The 13,436-nt window shown below is 34.9% G+C and overlaps 1 protein-coding gene across 2 annotated transcripts in view; it reads right to left on the minus strand.

The window, feature by feature from the left end:
- Positions 1 to 13,436, minus strand: part of LOC113065689 (arf-GAP with coiled-coil, ANK repeat and PH domain-containing protein 3-like) — a 53,132-nt gene that overhangs the window by 784 nt on the left and 38,912 nt on the right. Inside the window, exons 11-25 of one of the 2 annotated variants that reach the window (XM_026237154.1) lie at positions 11,719 to 11,831; positions 11,034 to 11,085; positions 10,474 to 10,574; positions 10,256 to 10,367; positions 9,351 to 9,559; positions 7,343 to 7,412; positions 7,135 to 7,229; positions 6,833 to 7,050; positions 6,566 to 6,667; positions 5,525 to 5,626; positions 5,199 to 5,419; positions 4,930 to 5,039; positions 4,325 to 4,435; positions 3,726 to 3,787; positions 102 to 204 (exon numbers count right to left, since the gene is read on the minus strand). In XM_026237154.1, the coding sequence (XP_026092939.1) occupies positions 102 to 204; positions 3,726 to 3,787; positions 4,325 to 4,435; positions 4,930 to 5,039; positions 5,199 to 5,419; positions 5,525 to 5,626; positions 6,566 to 6,667; positions 6,833 to 7,050; positions 7,135 to 7,229; positions 7,343 to 7,412; positions 9,351 to 9,559; positions 10,256 to 10,367; positions 10,474 to 10,574; positions 11,034 to 11,085; positions 11,719 to 11,831 (1,781 nt within the window). The remainder of the gene's footprint in view (positions 1 to 101; positions 205 to 3,725; positions 3,788 to 4,324; positions 4,436 to 4,929; positions 5,040 to 5,198; positions 5,420 to 5,524; positions 5,627 to 6,565; positions 6,668 to 6,832; positions 7,051 to 7,134; positions 7,230 to 7,342; positions 7,413 to 9,350; positions 9,560 to 10,255; positions 10,368 to 10,473; positions 10,575 to 11,033; positions 11,086 to 11,718; positions 11,832 to 13,436) is intronic. The other variant, XM_026237155.1, reaches the window with a different exon arrangement.

A 13,436-nucleotide genomic window follows, 5' to 3' on the forward strand; every position in this document is an offset into this window, starting at 1 on the left:
ATATATATATATATATATATATATATATATATATATATATATATACAACATATATATATAACATTTATTTTACAGATGCCCAATGGATATCATCTAACTACCTGAAGGAGTGACGGAAGTGAACACTCCTCCGTTTCAGCTTCTCAGGATTGTGGGATGCCATATGGGAAAACTCTCGGAAAATATCCAGGTATGTGGTGTCACCTAAAATGGGATCAAACACAGTTAATGTAACTGTACATATAACTCCTGAAATGCAGCGGTCATGTGAATGGATGCTTTTGTATTATTTTAGAAGTCTTACTAAAGCAGAAGCAGTTCTCTGAATGGTCAAGTATGGAGATCTAATCCATTTCCTGGGGAGGGGGTGGGGGGGGGGGGGGGGGGGTTGGGGGATTTAGAGTTCAAATGAAAGGGACAGAAACAGCACTATGCAGCCCCATCAAAATGAGCCTTCTTGTGCTGTATAGGGTATTTGTACTGTCTGGGTAACCATGGCAACAACTGAAACTTCAAAGGGGACAAAGAGTGGGGTTGAACACTTTACTAAACTCTGAATTTCTCTTGCTTGATTTACAATGAGGAGACTGTGCCTGTCTTCCCAGGATGGGTACTGACCAGTGTCTGCACAACAACCATTGAAAGAGAGATTCTAAATAAAAGTTGAGTTCTGTCCCATTTCTGTTTAAACAGAAGTTCTATTGGATTTTATAAACTTACGATGAAAGTCTAGGACAACCTTTTTGTCAATGTTTTTTTTTTTTAATGATATATTAATTTTTTTTAAATAAATTAATACTTTTATTCATCGAGGATGCATTAAATAGTGACTTTTTTCACAAAATATTAGGCAGCATAACTGTTGTCAACACTGATAATAGTCAGAATTGTTTCTTGAGCAGCAGATCAATATATCAGAATGATTTCTGAAGGATCATGTGACACTGAAGACTGGAGGAATGATGCTGAAAATGCAGCTTTGATCACAGGAATTAATTTAATTTTTAAATATATTCAAATAGAAAACAGCTATTTTAAACTGTAATATTTCACATTACTAATTTTTCTACATTTGTAATCAAGTAGATGTTGCCTTATGTACTGTAAGCATAAGGAACATTCAAAATAAAAATTTTACCAACTCTTTAACTTTTGAACAGTAATGTGTGTTTGTATTATACAGTTATTAAATAATATATAACTTTAACCCTTATGATCTGGAGTTTGATTCAGTCAGAGGACCTTTTAATTACAATTATTTAATTATTCAATAAATTAATACTGGTCAGGGTCACTAGGATCCCAAATACAAGAACAGAATTTGAGGGTAAAAAAAAAAAAAAAAAAAATTTTTAAACAAGACATTACAAGAAAAACTGAATTGACTCAGAAACACTTACAGCAGCAAAATCAGTAAGCTGATTAAGAGTTAATATAGATGGTTATATAATATTGGACAAAGCACTACAGAGAAGAAAGAGGCAGGAGAAGAGAAGCACAAGCAGTTAGTACTTCAGTCACGTTTCATTTATTGTCAGGACTCTTTTCTGTTTAGGAGTAGAGAACAGATAAAAGGGCAGAATCAGAGCTAAAAGAAAAGCAGAAGTTGCAGTGGTTCTAATTTACAGAAGAATGCACAGTTATACAATATTCAGACATATTTTACAAATGACACCCACATGAAAAGAAAAGTATGAAACATATTTCAGTATGTTTGTCACTTCAGGAGTAATACTCATTTGATATTCACAAAACAAAATGTTTATGTGAAACAGAAAGTGCTATGATTTCATTGGCCAGAGACAGAAAGACAGACGATGCACCAAGCAATGAGCTTTCACCCCAAACATTTCAGGGAAAACTTTACAGTACTCTATTCTGTTCACAAACTACAGACAACACATGTAGAAATGAATTGTCTCTCAACAAGTGCTGTTTCTGTCTGTTGTCTATGGTTGGGCTCTAGAGTATTTATGACTCCCAGGAATAAATAGTGTTTATATGACATTAATTTATGATGTCATCCAATAGTTAAGATGTATATCATGGGAGTTCTTCCTTTATTCATAAGTTTTGGCGTAGTGTGAGACTGTACTGTGAGTATAAAGGGGGAAAAAAAGCTGCAGGAAACCAAACAAACCAGAGCAACAGCAAATCAATGCAGTGAAGCTAACAGAAATAACAATACAAAATTAAAATACATTAACATACACTGCCATTGAGGTTTTGGGTCAGTATGATTCTTTTTAATAATATACTTTTATACTTTTATTCAGCAAGGATGCAAAAGTTTTATGTTATGAAAGATTTATATTTAAAAAAAGCTGTTAAAAGCTTTTAACTTTTTATTTATCAAAAAACCCTGAAAAATGCATCATGGTTTCCACAAGAATATAAACTGTTTACTATATTGATTATAATAAAACATTACCAAATCAGCATATTCAAATGATTTCTGAACGATCATGTGACAATGAAGACTGGAGGAATGATGCTGAAAATTCAGCTTTAATCACAGGAATAAATTACATTTAAAAATACATTAAAATACAAAACAGTTATATTAAACTGTAATAATAATTTACATACATTTTTACTGTATTTTTCATAAAATAAATGCATCCTTGATGGGCATAAGCGACTTAACATTACAAAGTCTTACTGACCCCAAACTTTCTGAACAGTGATTGTTGAATTTAACCCTCATTAATTAAATTGGCCTTTCGGATTTTGGTGTCTGAACTCAAGTTTGGTTGTGAACGGTAAAATTAATAAAGTATTTCAAATGACAAAAATACAATCGGTTTCCACAGTACAAAAAAAATAAAAAATAAATAAAAATCATGTTGTATCATTGCACTATTGCTCTGGGCGGTTCTCAAAAAAAGCATAAAAATCCAGTTTTTGAAGCATTTTATAAACCATCATCCGAAAAAAGCAAACAGAAACGACAGTGGAGTGAAGAAAAAGTGCATAACAGTGGCCTATCAGTCAACAAAAAGTTCAGTTAGTAGATTAGAAGATTAGACATACATTTGACATTTTATACATCACAGTTTTTGATCCCACTCTCTCTCATGCGTTTGCAAGCACAAAACACAGTTTTAAGCGCCCCATCCCTGTTTAAACCATGTGAAGAAAAATGCCACTAGAAGAACACAGTTAGAGTAGATGGACAGCTGCAGGTTAGTTCATTAAACGACTAGGAAACACTAGTAAGGGCTCTGTAAGATTAGAGAGTGTGATGGTGTGTAATTGGTATTTGACCAATACCACCACAATTACAGGTAACCTTCATTTTATAAAGAGTGATACTCTTGAAATGAGTAACTTCACTGCTTATTAGGCCAAACTATGATGGCCAGTCAGTCTTGTGACTAATCTGAAGTCTGCAGCATGTGAACTGGTCAAGCAAGGTAACCAGATCTGGGACATGGAAAACTAGACCTAACCAGTTTGAGAAAGATTCAAGATATCAACCACCTATACCAGCTTGGTCCAACCAGATTACAACCATCTAAAACCACCTGAAGCTGGTTTAGCTGGAATTCCCATCAAGACTGGCCCGTCTTTACAGATGAACACAAACACATCAGTTCTTGGTGGGAATGATGGGAAAGAAGCGCTACGCTGGGCTCTCTAGCACTCGGCTATGTTGAGACAGATAAACTCTTGTATGCATTTCTTATACTGCTGCTCTGTGGGACTGTTGCTAGAATATTGACCTGGCTGACCGAACGGACCCTCCGACTCGCGCATCTCCTCGTTCATACGTGCTAGACGCAACCTGTCAAGAGAGAAATAGAGAAAAGAAACAAAGAGAGGTTTGGTTTGGAATCAAACGTTGTACAATTGTCTATTTACACTACCATTCAAACATATGTGGTCAGTAAGATGTGTAATGTTTTTGAAAAAAGTATCTCGTGCTCAGTAAGACTGCATTTATTTGATCAAAAATACAGTAAAAAAAAGTACTACTGTGAAATAATTACAACGTAAAATAACAGTTTTGTAGTTGAATATAATTTAGTATGTGATTTATTCTTGTGATGCAAAGATTCTTAGCATCATTACTCCAGTCTTCAGTTTCACACAAAATTATTCTAATTTGCTGATTTGCTGTTGTGCTGTTTAATATATTTGGTGGAAATGTTGTGCTTTTTCAGGATTCTTTGATCAATTTTCATCCTTGCTGAATAGAAGGACTAATTTCTTTGATAAAATCAAATCTTTCTGACTCCAAACCTTTGAACGGTAGTGGAAATACTGTCTGGGTTAAACTTGCAGAAGCAAATACACATGCATTGGAACTTTTTTAACTTACAGAGTAACTATGTCAGCGTTAGCGGCTTGAACCGCTATGCTCAGTGGGTCCTGGCCATCTTCATCACCATCATTCTGGGTCGCTCCTCGTTTCAGGAACAAACACACTTGACTGAAAACATAAGACAAAGAAAATGCAGTTGTGGAAAAGCTTCAATTTCATTTGAATATTCAAGCATTGAATATTTAATAATTTGCATAATGCAAAGCTGCAAATGCAGTAAAAGACCTGCTAAAATGCTACAGCATCTAGAGTACCTCATAAATACCACAGTATATGAATATAGTAAATATTCAGTACTACAATATACATTATAAAAGTATAACAAGTCCTCCTGGGAAGTTTGTATTTTATGGGTTTGGAGGTTGTAGTTACAACATCAGGTGCATTCACATAACTGGTTGGATTAAGATAAAATATTATTTCTGCATTAAATTTAACCATATATTGTTATATATATATATATTCTTCTCATAATTATGACTTTGTGGTTACATTCATGTCTGTTCAACTCATATACAATTTTTTTTGCATGCTAATGCACCAAAAGACAGCAAAAGGCATCTGTATGTACATCTGTAAAGAGTGTGTGAACATGCACTCACCCAGTGTGACCTAAATATGTTGCGTGATGCAATGGGCCTCTTCCTCTGTGATCTCTTTGGTTGACATCTGCACCATTTTGGAGCAGAAACTCACAGGCTATCAAAGAACCCTATATATGTTGAAAACCAGAGGATTAGGGCATTACAACCTCAAAACAGCATTTGATTATTAAACATTTCATTGAAGTGAGCTGGAAGTTTACAATCAATTCTTATCTAGGTTACTTTTAATATGTGCATGTGCAATGCATGTTATTGTAAAGACTCACTCCAATCACAGCCTGAATAAGGGGGCTTTTCCCCTCATCCTCTTCATTCACTGAGTTGACATCAGCTCCATGTGCCAGAGCTTCAGCCATGACGGGCAGATTTCGTGCCTGACAGGCCTTGCAGAGTAATGCTCCGGGATCCAGTTCTCTCAGATCCTCAGGATCTGACGCCTCCGGCTCCAATTCAGCCTCATTACTGGAGTCTTCAGACACCTCACACTCTGAACATTACAAAAACACATGTAACATGACCCATCTGCTTCAACAGTCAGTATAGAAAATGAACTCCTGGTTAACAGCATCAAGTCACACAGTGGTTCACTCACCCTCCTCTGTGACACTGTCCACTACAGACTCAAACACCAAGATGTCAGTGCTGCCATCAGTGCTGCCACCTAACCCACTGTCACTGCTCAGACCTGCAGGACCGACACAAGCCCACCGCGGGCACATTACACTCTAGTGCATCAATAACACCCAATGTGCACTTACAGCAAACATGACAACATGATGAAACAGATGAAAAAAAAAAAAACAGTAAAAAATGGAAAAGGAAAGCACAAAATAAAGCAAAAAAATAAAAATAAAATAAAAAAAACATCATAACAAAGTAAACAACAACAAATCAAAGCAAAAACAAAACAAATACAAAACAGCAAAAGTAAATAAAGAGCAAAGCAAATCCAAACAATATAACAAAACAAAACAACAAGAGTGAACAAAAACAAATCAATGTAAATCGCAAAGCATTTTAAAACAAATCGAAAATACATAAAAAAAAAAAAGCAAATTAAAAAAGCAAACCCACAAAAAGTTATTCTAATAGCAAAAGACAAAAAAAAAAAAAACTAAACCAAAACAAAATGCATAACAAAGGTAAACAAAAACAAAGCAAAATGCAAAGCACAACAAAACCCCAAATAAAAAACAACAGAAGTAAACAAAAACAATACAAAGCAAAACAGGATAAAACACAAACAAAAGTAAACAAAATCAAACAAAAGCAAAGCAAAATGCTAAACAAAACAAAGCAAAAAACCCATAACAAAACAAAAGTATACAATAATAACAAATTAAATCAAAGCTAATTAACACAATGTAAAACCACAAAAGTAAACGAAAACAAAGCGAAACAAATAAACAAATGTTTACAAAAACAAATCAAAGCAAAACGAAACAACAAAAGCATACAAAACCAACGCTATTTAAAACAAAATAAAACACACACATGCACATGCACACACATAAACAACAAAAGTATATATAAAAAAAATACATTAAAAAAGCAAAGCAAAATAATGCATGGAACAAGCAATTAAACCAAAGATTGAACCCCAAAAGTTTTTTGGACAGAATATAATACTTACTGCGAGGCCCTGAACCAGTGTCAAAATATGAAAAGAGGGTGTCCAGCTCATCCGGGCAAAAGAGAGATTCCCGTTTGAACTTTCTCTCCAGAGCAGCAGTTGCTGAAAGTTGCAGGAAAAAATAGGAAAATGTCACTTTTTAAAAAACTTACCATTAAACAAATCTACTATGGAAATTCACATAATACCATGGTATTAACAGCATGGTAAAGAAAACATGATACGATCATTGTACTTTCTTGCATAGTAAAAATGTTTATTGATTACCTAAGGAAAAGGTTGCAGGAGATGCACTGCCTGGCTCCAGTCTGTATTTGCGGTGTGTTTTGGGGACGGTGGTGGCACTGTTATGTCTCCTGCATTTCCTGGAGTTCCATCTGCGCTCTGATTTTCTCCCGCCGTTGACCAGAACTTCACTCGAAATCATCTTCTTCAGGAACTTCTTCTCCACATACTTTGCTTTGATCCAGGCCTCCTTTTCTTGCCTTAAAATCAAGGCAACAATTAAACACTCAACATTCAGATGCACAGAAAAAGAGCCACCTGTATGTGTGTCCCTCATCACTCACCTGGAGCTGCTGGGTCCCGGTTTCTTCAGGCCCTGATCTTCACAGCTGCCTTCATAGATGTGGTTGATGATACTGTTTCCTAGTTCACACATCAGCTGCATTGCAACAGAACAAACAGCAGTTATAGTCAGAGCGTGTTTGCTCATGTCACAGATAAAGGTCATCCAAAAGATATTAGGAGGAAAACAATCTAGACATTTGAGCAGACCTTCAGTAACTCTGGTTCCCATGAGTCTAGGGTGAGAGAACGGACCTTTGAACAATGAACTCCCAAACTCCTGTGAAAACATGGGAAAACATCCATCAAAAAATTGCGTTTTACAACACAAATGCCGCAACTCCAGTCAAATGTAAATCAGAAAGAACTGTTATCCACATGTTTCATTATCAATAAAAAGTAAAGATTTCAAGTATATTTCTCTCATTTCTATCTGCCATCTTTGAATGCTTTTCACAGAGCATTTTAGGGATTGTTTTCTCCACAAATTATATATGCAATGCTGACATAATGCTAAATAATTGTACAGACAACCTAAAAAAAAATGAAATCACATTTGCAACCATTTTGACTACAAAACAACAATTTAAATAATGACAATCATTATCTCTATTGTTGTTTAGCAGACTTTCTTTTTGCAAAACTGTTTAAATATACAATCAGAGATTGGCTGAATAATAATAATAATCATCATCATGATAAACAATTTTCATTGCATAATAATTTTGCATAAACTGCTAATAATTATTATACTATTACTAATATTATTCAACAATTTTATATTAATCATAATAAAAAAATATTGAATTATTAGATTATTCGACCATTTCTGTTACAATGTTGCATAAATTGCTAATATTTAATATTATTGCTATTATTATTATTACTACAACAACATTTAAATATTATTATTAGATTATTATTCCACCATTTCCATTGCACAACAATTTTGCATGATTTGCTAATATTCATTATTTTATAATATTAATAATAATTTGACAACAACATTAAATAGAATTATTATTTTTATTAGATTCTTAGAATTCTACCATTTCAATTGTAAAACAATTTAGCATAAAATTGGTAATAATAATAATTATTTATTATTATTTTCACTATTAATATGTGACCAGTGCTGGCAAAATTAGTTATTTTTTTTTGTTAACACTTTCCATTATAAATCCTTCAGAATGATGATTTGTTGGAATCAGATGAAAAATGACTGAGCTCCACCAGTACATCCAAAGTCATTTTTGAAAAAAAGCAATTTTTTTTTATTTTATCTTTGTTATTAGAAATAAGAACAGATGCAGAAAAACTGTAGAACAAATATAAGAAAAAACAAATGATGCATTACCATTTTACATCTAAGCAAATGCATTCAAGTAAGAAAAACTAATAATTTAATGTAAAGATCCCTTTAGTCTGTTAATTACAAATAAATTGATTATTACAACTATAAAAGCACTTCAATCAAGAGCAGTGAGTGACTCTCTCTTTTCTTTTATCGTTAGATTATCATTAATAAGGCAGTCTATATTAAGCCCTACTGTAATGCATCTAATATATCATTTGTTAATGATCTAATATAATGTTACACATCAGAAGTTCTTCCCCAACAGTTCCCCAAACGTTCACTTAAGACATAACAGATTATGTTTGTGTAAATACTTAAATACTGTAATTCGGTGTATATGTGTATATTTATCAGGATTGCGTGCTGTCGGATGCGCGCTTCGGATGACAGTCAGTGTGAGAAGCAAATAAAAGTAATTAAATATCTACAATTATTGCATTAATTATCATATACCGTAAGCATTAGGATTGCTAGACGAGGGCAAATTTTTGTGAAAACCTCAAAATCAACACTTTTTTGGCCTGTAGCTCAAAATTAGCCCAGCACGGGTCACATATATTCAGCCATTTTCATCTTTGCTATTAATATCATTATTATGATGATGATGCCTTGATATTAATTTATCACTGTGTGTCTGGAGGAGAGTAACTGCAGTCGCTGACTTTCTCTCTTGTCCTGACAACTCTCGCCTCTAAATGAGATCTAATCAAATCTGATCTAATCCACCTAGGAAACCCGGCTGAGCCAAGGATGGACGACACCACGTGTTTACAGTGGCTGCTCACGGGACACACTAAACTCAGATATCCCAGACATTTTATTTTGGGGTGGTGGTGGGGTCTGTTCCCTTCCATGCCTTACCTGTGAATGCCGGAGCACTCGATGCAGAGCAGGACGCCCAGATTGATGCTGGCCCAGCGCGGCTCAGCCTGCCCACAGTCACAGCACTGCTGGTTTCCCGGCAGACACAGGATCCGCTGAAGAATGCTCTCGCCCCTGCCGCTACGCTCTCGGGGCTCATTTGCTGAGTCTATACTGCTGATGGAGGGAGAAGCGGTCCGGTCCAAACGCTGCAGACAGACACACAAAGGAGCACAGAGTTCTTTGAGGGAAATATAACATGTCAGTAGTAAAAATTATAACAGGCTCGGGAAGTCTGAATCATTTATGTGAATGTTTTTCTGAACTGTGGTTTACAACCAATCGGTTCAAAACACTAATTCACTTGATTTTGTTGTGTTCATAAAAAAAATGTAAAAAAAAAAAAAAAATCCTCCAGTTAGTTTTTATTTTTATAATTTGTAATTTTTTTTCTACACTTGAAAACTACTTGTTGTGATAATAATAATTAATATTACCATTATTGTTTACACATTTTATTGTAGTCTAATAATGATCTAATATTTTAAGGAATTAGTTCAGAACACTCAATCAACAGTTCATTTTGCAACATTTGATTAGTAAAAAATTATAAAACTATTATAAAAAATTATAAAACAATATATGTGATGCTTTCTTTTTAAACAGTTTTTACTTGCATTTTTATTCTACTTGACAACAGTGGAATTATGCTTGCTTTTGTTGTTTTTAAGCCAGTTCTAATTGAATATCATAAAAAAGTTGAAAAATAGGGATGCATATTTTTTTAAGCTTTATTACACAGGCTTATTTGAGTATACAGTGACTCAGTTTCTTTTTTTTCTTGATCATAATATTGTATTGGCCCATCCTATGTTATAGTGATTTAGCATGTTGACTGTACAAACCTCAGTGTAATAATTGTCTGGACTCTCTCTGTACGCTGAGGCGATGCTGGCTTGAACCGCCAGGATCCAGGCCTGCCGGAGCTTCTCTGACTCTGCCTGTAGCATACAGCTCCTACAGTATACATCCAGACATTATTACTACCAGTTATGCAGCTCCGAAAGTCTTTAAGAGCCAAATTACCATCTAAAGTCTGAGCTTTACTGGACAGAAGACTCACTTGGTGGGCGATACGACTTCAAAACAGAACCTCCTCTCGATGTCTTCACATGGTTTGACAGAACAGAGTCTCAAGTCCTCCACAACAACCGTCAGCGAGTCCTGTGGAAGGTGAAGATGCTTCAATAGGCCTGTACATTTGCTGGCTTGAAGATAGGTGCTCTTAATAAAGCCATTTCACTCTGATATGCATTAAACAGCACGGTGTCACAGTAATTTAAACAGACAGCCTGACCAAGCACTTTGGCAGAAATAAATGAACATTCTCCAAACAGATGAAGAGCAGGCAGCACTGTGTGCATGCATTGATTTGTCAGGGAATGATTTAGTTATCTTCAGAAAGAGATATGCTTGCTCGCTAAACTACAACTAGTGTATCTAACAGCTCGGTGACCTGTGAGCTGAAGAATTCTGCTGATACATGTCATTGACACAAACTCAGTACATTCGCTCGAGGTACTGTATAATGAAGCTGCTCGTTTAAATCAAAGACAGATTACTTACGCTGTCTAAACTGCTGTGACTTATGTGTCATCTTGCTAAATGCTGATCTGAACTCACCTTTAGTTTCTTCTGATAAACCAGCTGGCTGTTTTGGATGGAAAACCACCGCCTGAAATAAACAAAGCAATTTGTTATGAATTAAATACTTTAAAAAATGTAATAACTCATATTTGGCCTGCTAGGTTTCATAAACTGAAATAATACATATTTTTACTATATAATGACTATATACTGAGATTTTTAATAGGTATATCAATATTGGGTATTTAATAGTGCATGGTCATTTCCATAATTTTTACTTTTATCACCTCTACTGTCATCAAACTCAAAGTTGATCTTAAAAAAACATTGTAATGACACTATTCATTGAAATATTAGAGTTTATTTAATGGATACTGATATTGGATATTTAATAGTTCATTAACGTCATATAATTCTAATATCTATAATACTAAAATAATATCAGTATCAGGCCAGAATGTTTATGCAATATATCAGTGCATCCCTAATGATTTTTTTTTTCTTGCATATCATTGCATATCTAAAATGCAACCATGACCTAGTTGCATGCCTTATTAAAAGCAAACCAGGCATATTTAAACTCATGATCAAGCGATATGGGATTTACGAAAGCAGATTAATTTCAATGAACAAATTTAATTGATTAAAATACATTAAAACATAATGTGTGTGTATATAATTACATTTGGTTCCACCCAGTCCTGCACATCTGTTATCCTACCTGTTCCATGTTTTGAAGGCGTTACTGGCCCTTTTGAACAGATAGCCCTCCATCACCAATCCATTGGGTGCATCCACGTTAAACTCCAACTTTGGGTCGTCATACGAAAAGTCCTGAATGACAAAACAATAGCGTTAGAACAAGAGATAAACATCAAGTGAAGGCCATATTATATACAGTATATGAAATAAGCTCAAACCACCAATGCAACAAAATACATTACATTCTGTCTGTGGTAATGCTTCCTTATTAAACAGGAGGGTGTAAGTGAAGCCGATGCACAAATTCATGCACAGCACTATCTCTGTGCATCCATAACACACACTAAGAGTGAGTCATCCGACGCTCTCAGATGTCCCACTAGAGACGGTGACGCAAGCTGTTGCGTAAGCTTGCGAGCATATCCAAGCGATTACCAGCGATGAGCTTCACATATTTACACTCACCATTCACAATAATGTTCCTCTTCCTGTTTTATCGCAGCACACTCAATGCTCTCAATTTTGTATCTGAGAGGTGAATCATCATAGGAGGACCTTATGGCAACAACCTCCTCCGTTCAGGTCATTTATATTGATTATTGAGTGGAGGAGTGATATGCTGTCAGCTGGGCTAAAATGTTGTGTTGTAAAATGCACTGATGCCAGGGTAAACAGAGTCATTCAACACGTCTTCTTCACTAGATCATTTCACAACCCAAACTAACAGCCCTAAAAAGTTTCAGCCCTCAGTTGCCTATCTGTCTGTGGCATTGTTAAACTTTCAAAGTGTTCTGTTCTCTCTGGAACCCTCTGAAGACTTCAAGATAAAGCTGCTTCAACACTTCAGCGGCAGGCCTGACAGAGAATTAACGTTCTGCTGAAAGAGCTCTTTGAACACAATCACTGCGCTCTTGCATCTTAAACAAGATTGCACAACATCATTCGATGCTCCCTGATTAAATACGCGAGACACTGCGTATACTTTAATATAATCACGTAAGAAACAAAAGCAAACAACCACCATCCAGAATACAGCAGTGACCGCTTAACAAACCCCCAAAGCACTTCAGCATTGTAGTGTGGTACATTTGCTTATAGTCACTCATTTTACCCAAATCCACAGCAGGGTGACTGTTCAAACGTTCACATTCATTCAGTTGTGTCTCCTTACAGCCAGAGACTAAATGCTACAGAAAACACCCTCCCTTTCACTCGCTCTGCTGATCTTCAATGTTCCCACACACTTAAATACACATGCAGTTATGCTCTCATACCTTTAAATCGATTGAAGTTGAACGATTAGGGTTAAAAAAAAAAATCATATAGAAAAAGATCAAATAAAATTAGTAAAAATAAAAATATAGGATTTTCTGTAGTTTCATGCAGCATATATATTTTATATAATAAAATAGTACAAAATGTATACGTTGTATACTATAACTCACACACAATCTAACAAATATAACAGAATGTGATTGTGAATATAAAACACCAGTCTACAAGAGCAATTTAGACTGATATTTAGCGAAGCTTAACTTTAAAAATACTATAAAAAAAAACAAGTGCATGCCTTTATATTGTATGAATATTCAAAAGATGAATAGGTACAAATCAAAACGAAAATGTAAAGAGAATGGCTAACTGCATTAAAGCAGCAACTCACCAAAGTGAGGTCCAACCTGCTGAATATCTTTATCCTTAAATGTTTGATGTATTTTAAAATCATTGCATCCACTG

The sequence above is a fragment of the Carassius auratus genome, chromosome 48, assembly GCF_003368295.1.
Source record: "Carassius auratus strain Wakin chromosome 48, ASM336829v1, whole genome shotgun sequence".
Taxonomy (NCBI): Eukaryota; Metazoa; Chordata; class Actinopteri; order Cypriniformes; family Cyprinidae; genus Carassius; species Carassius auratus.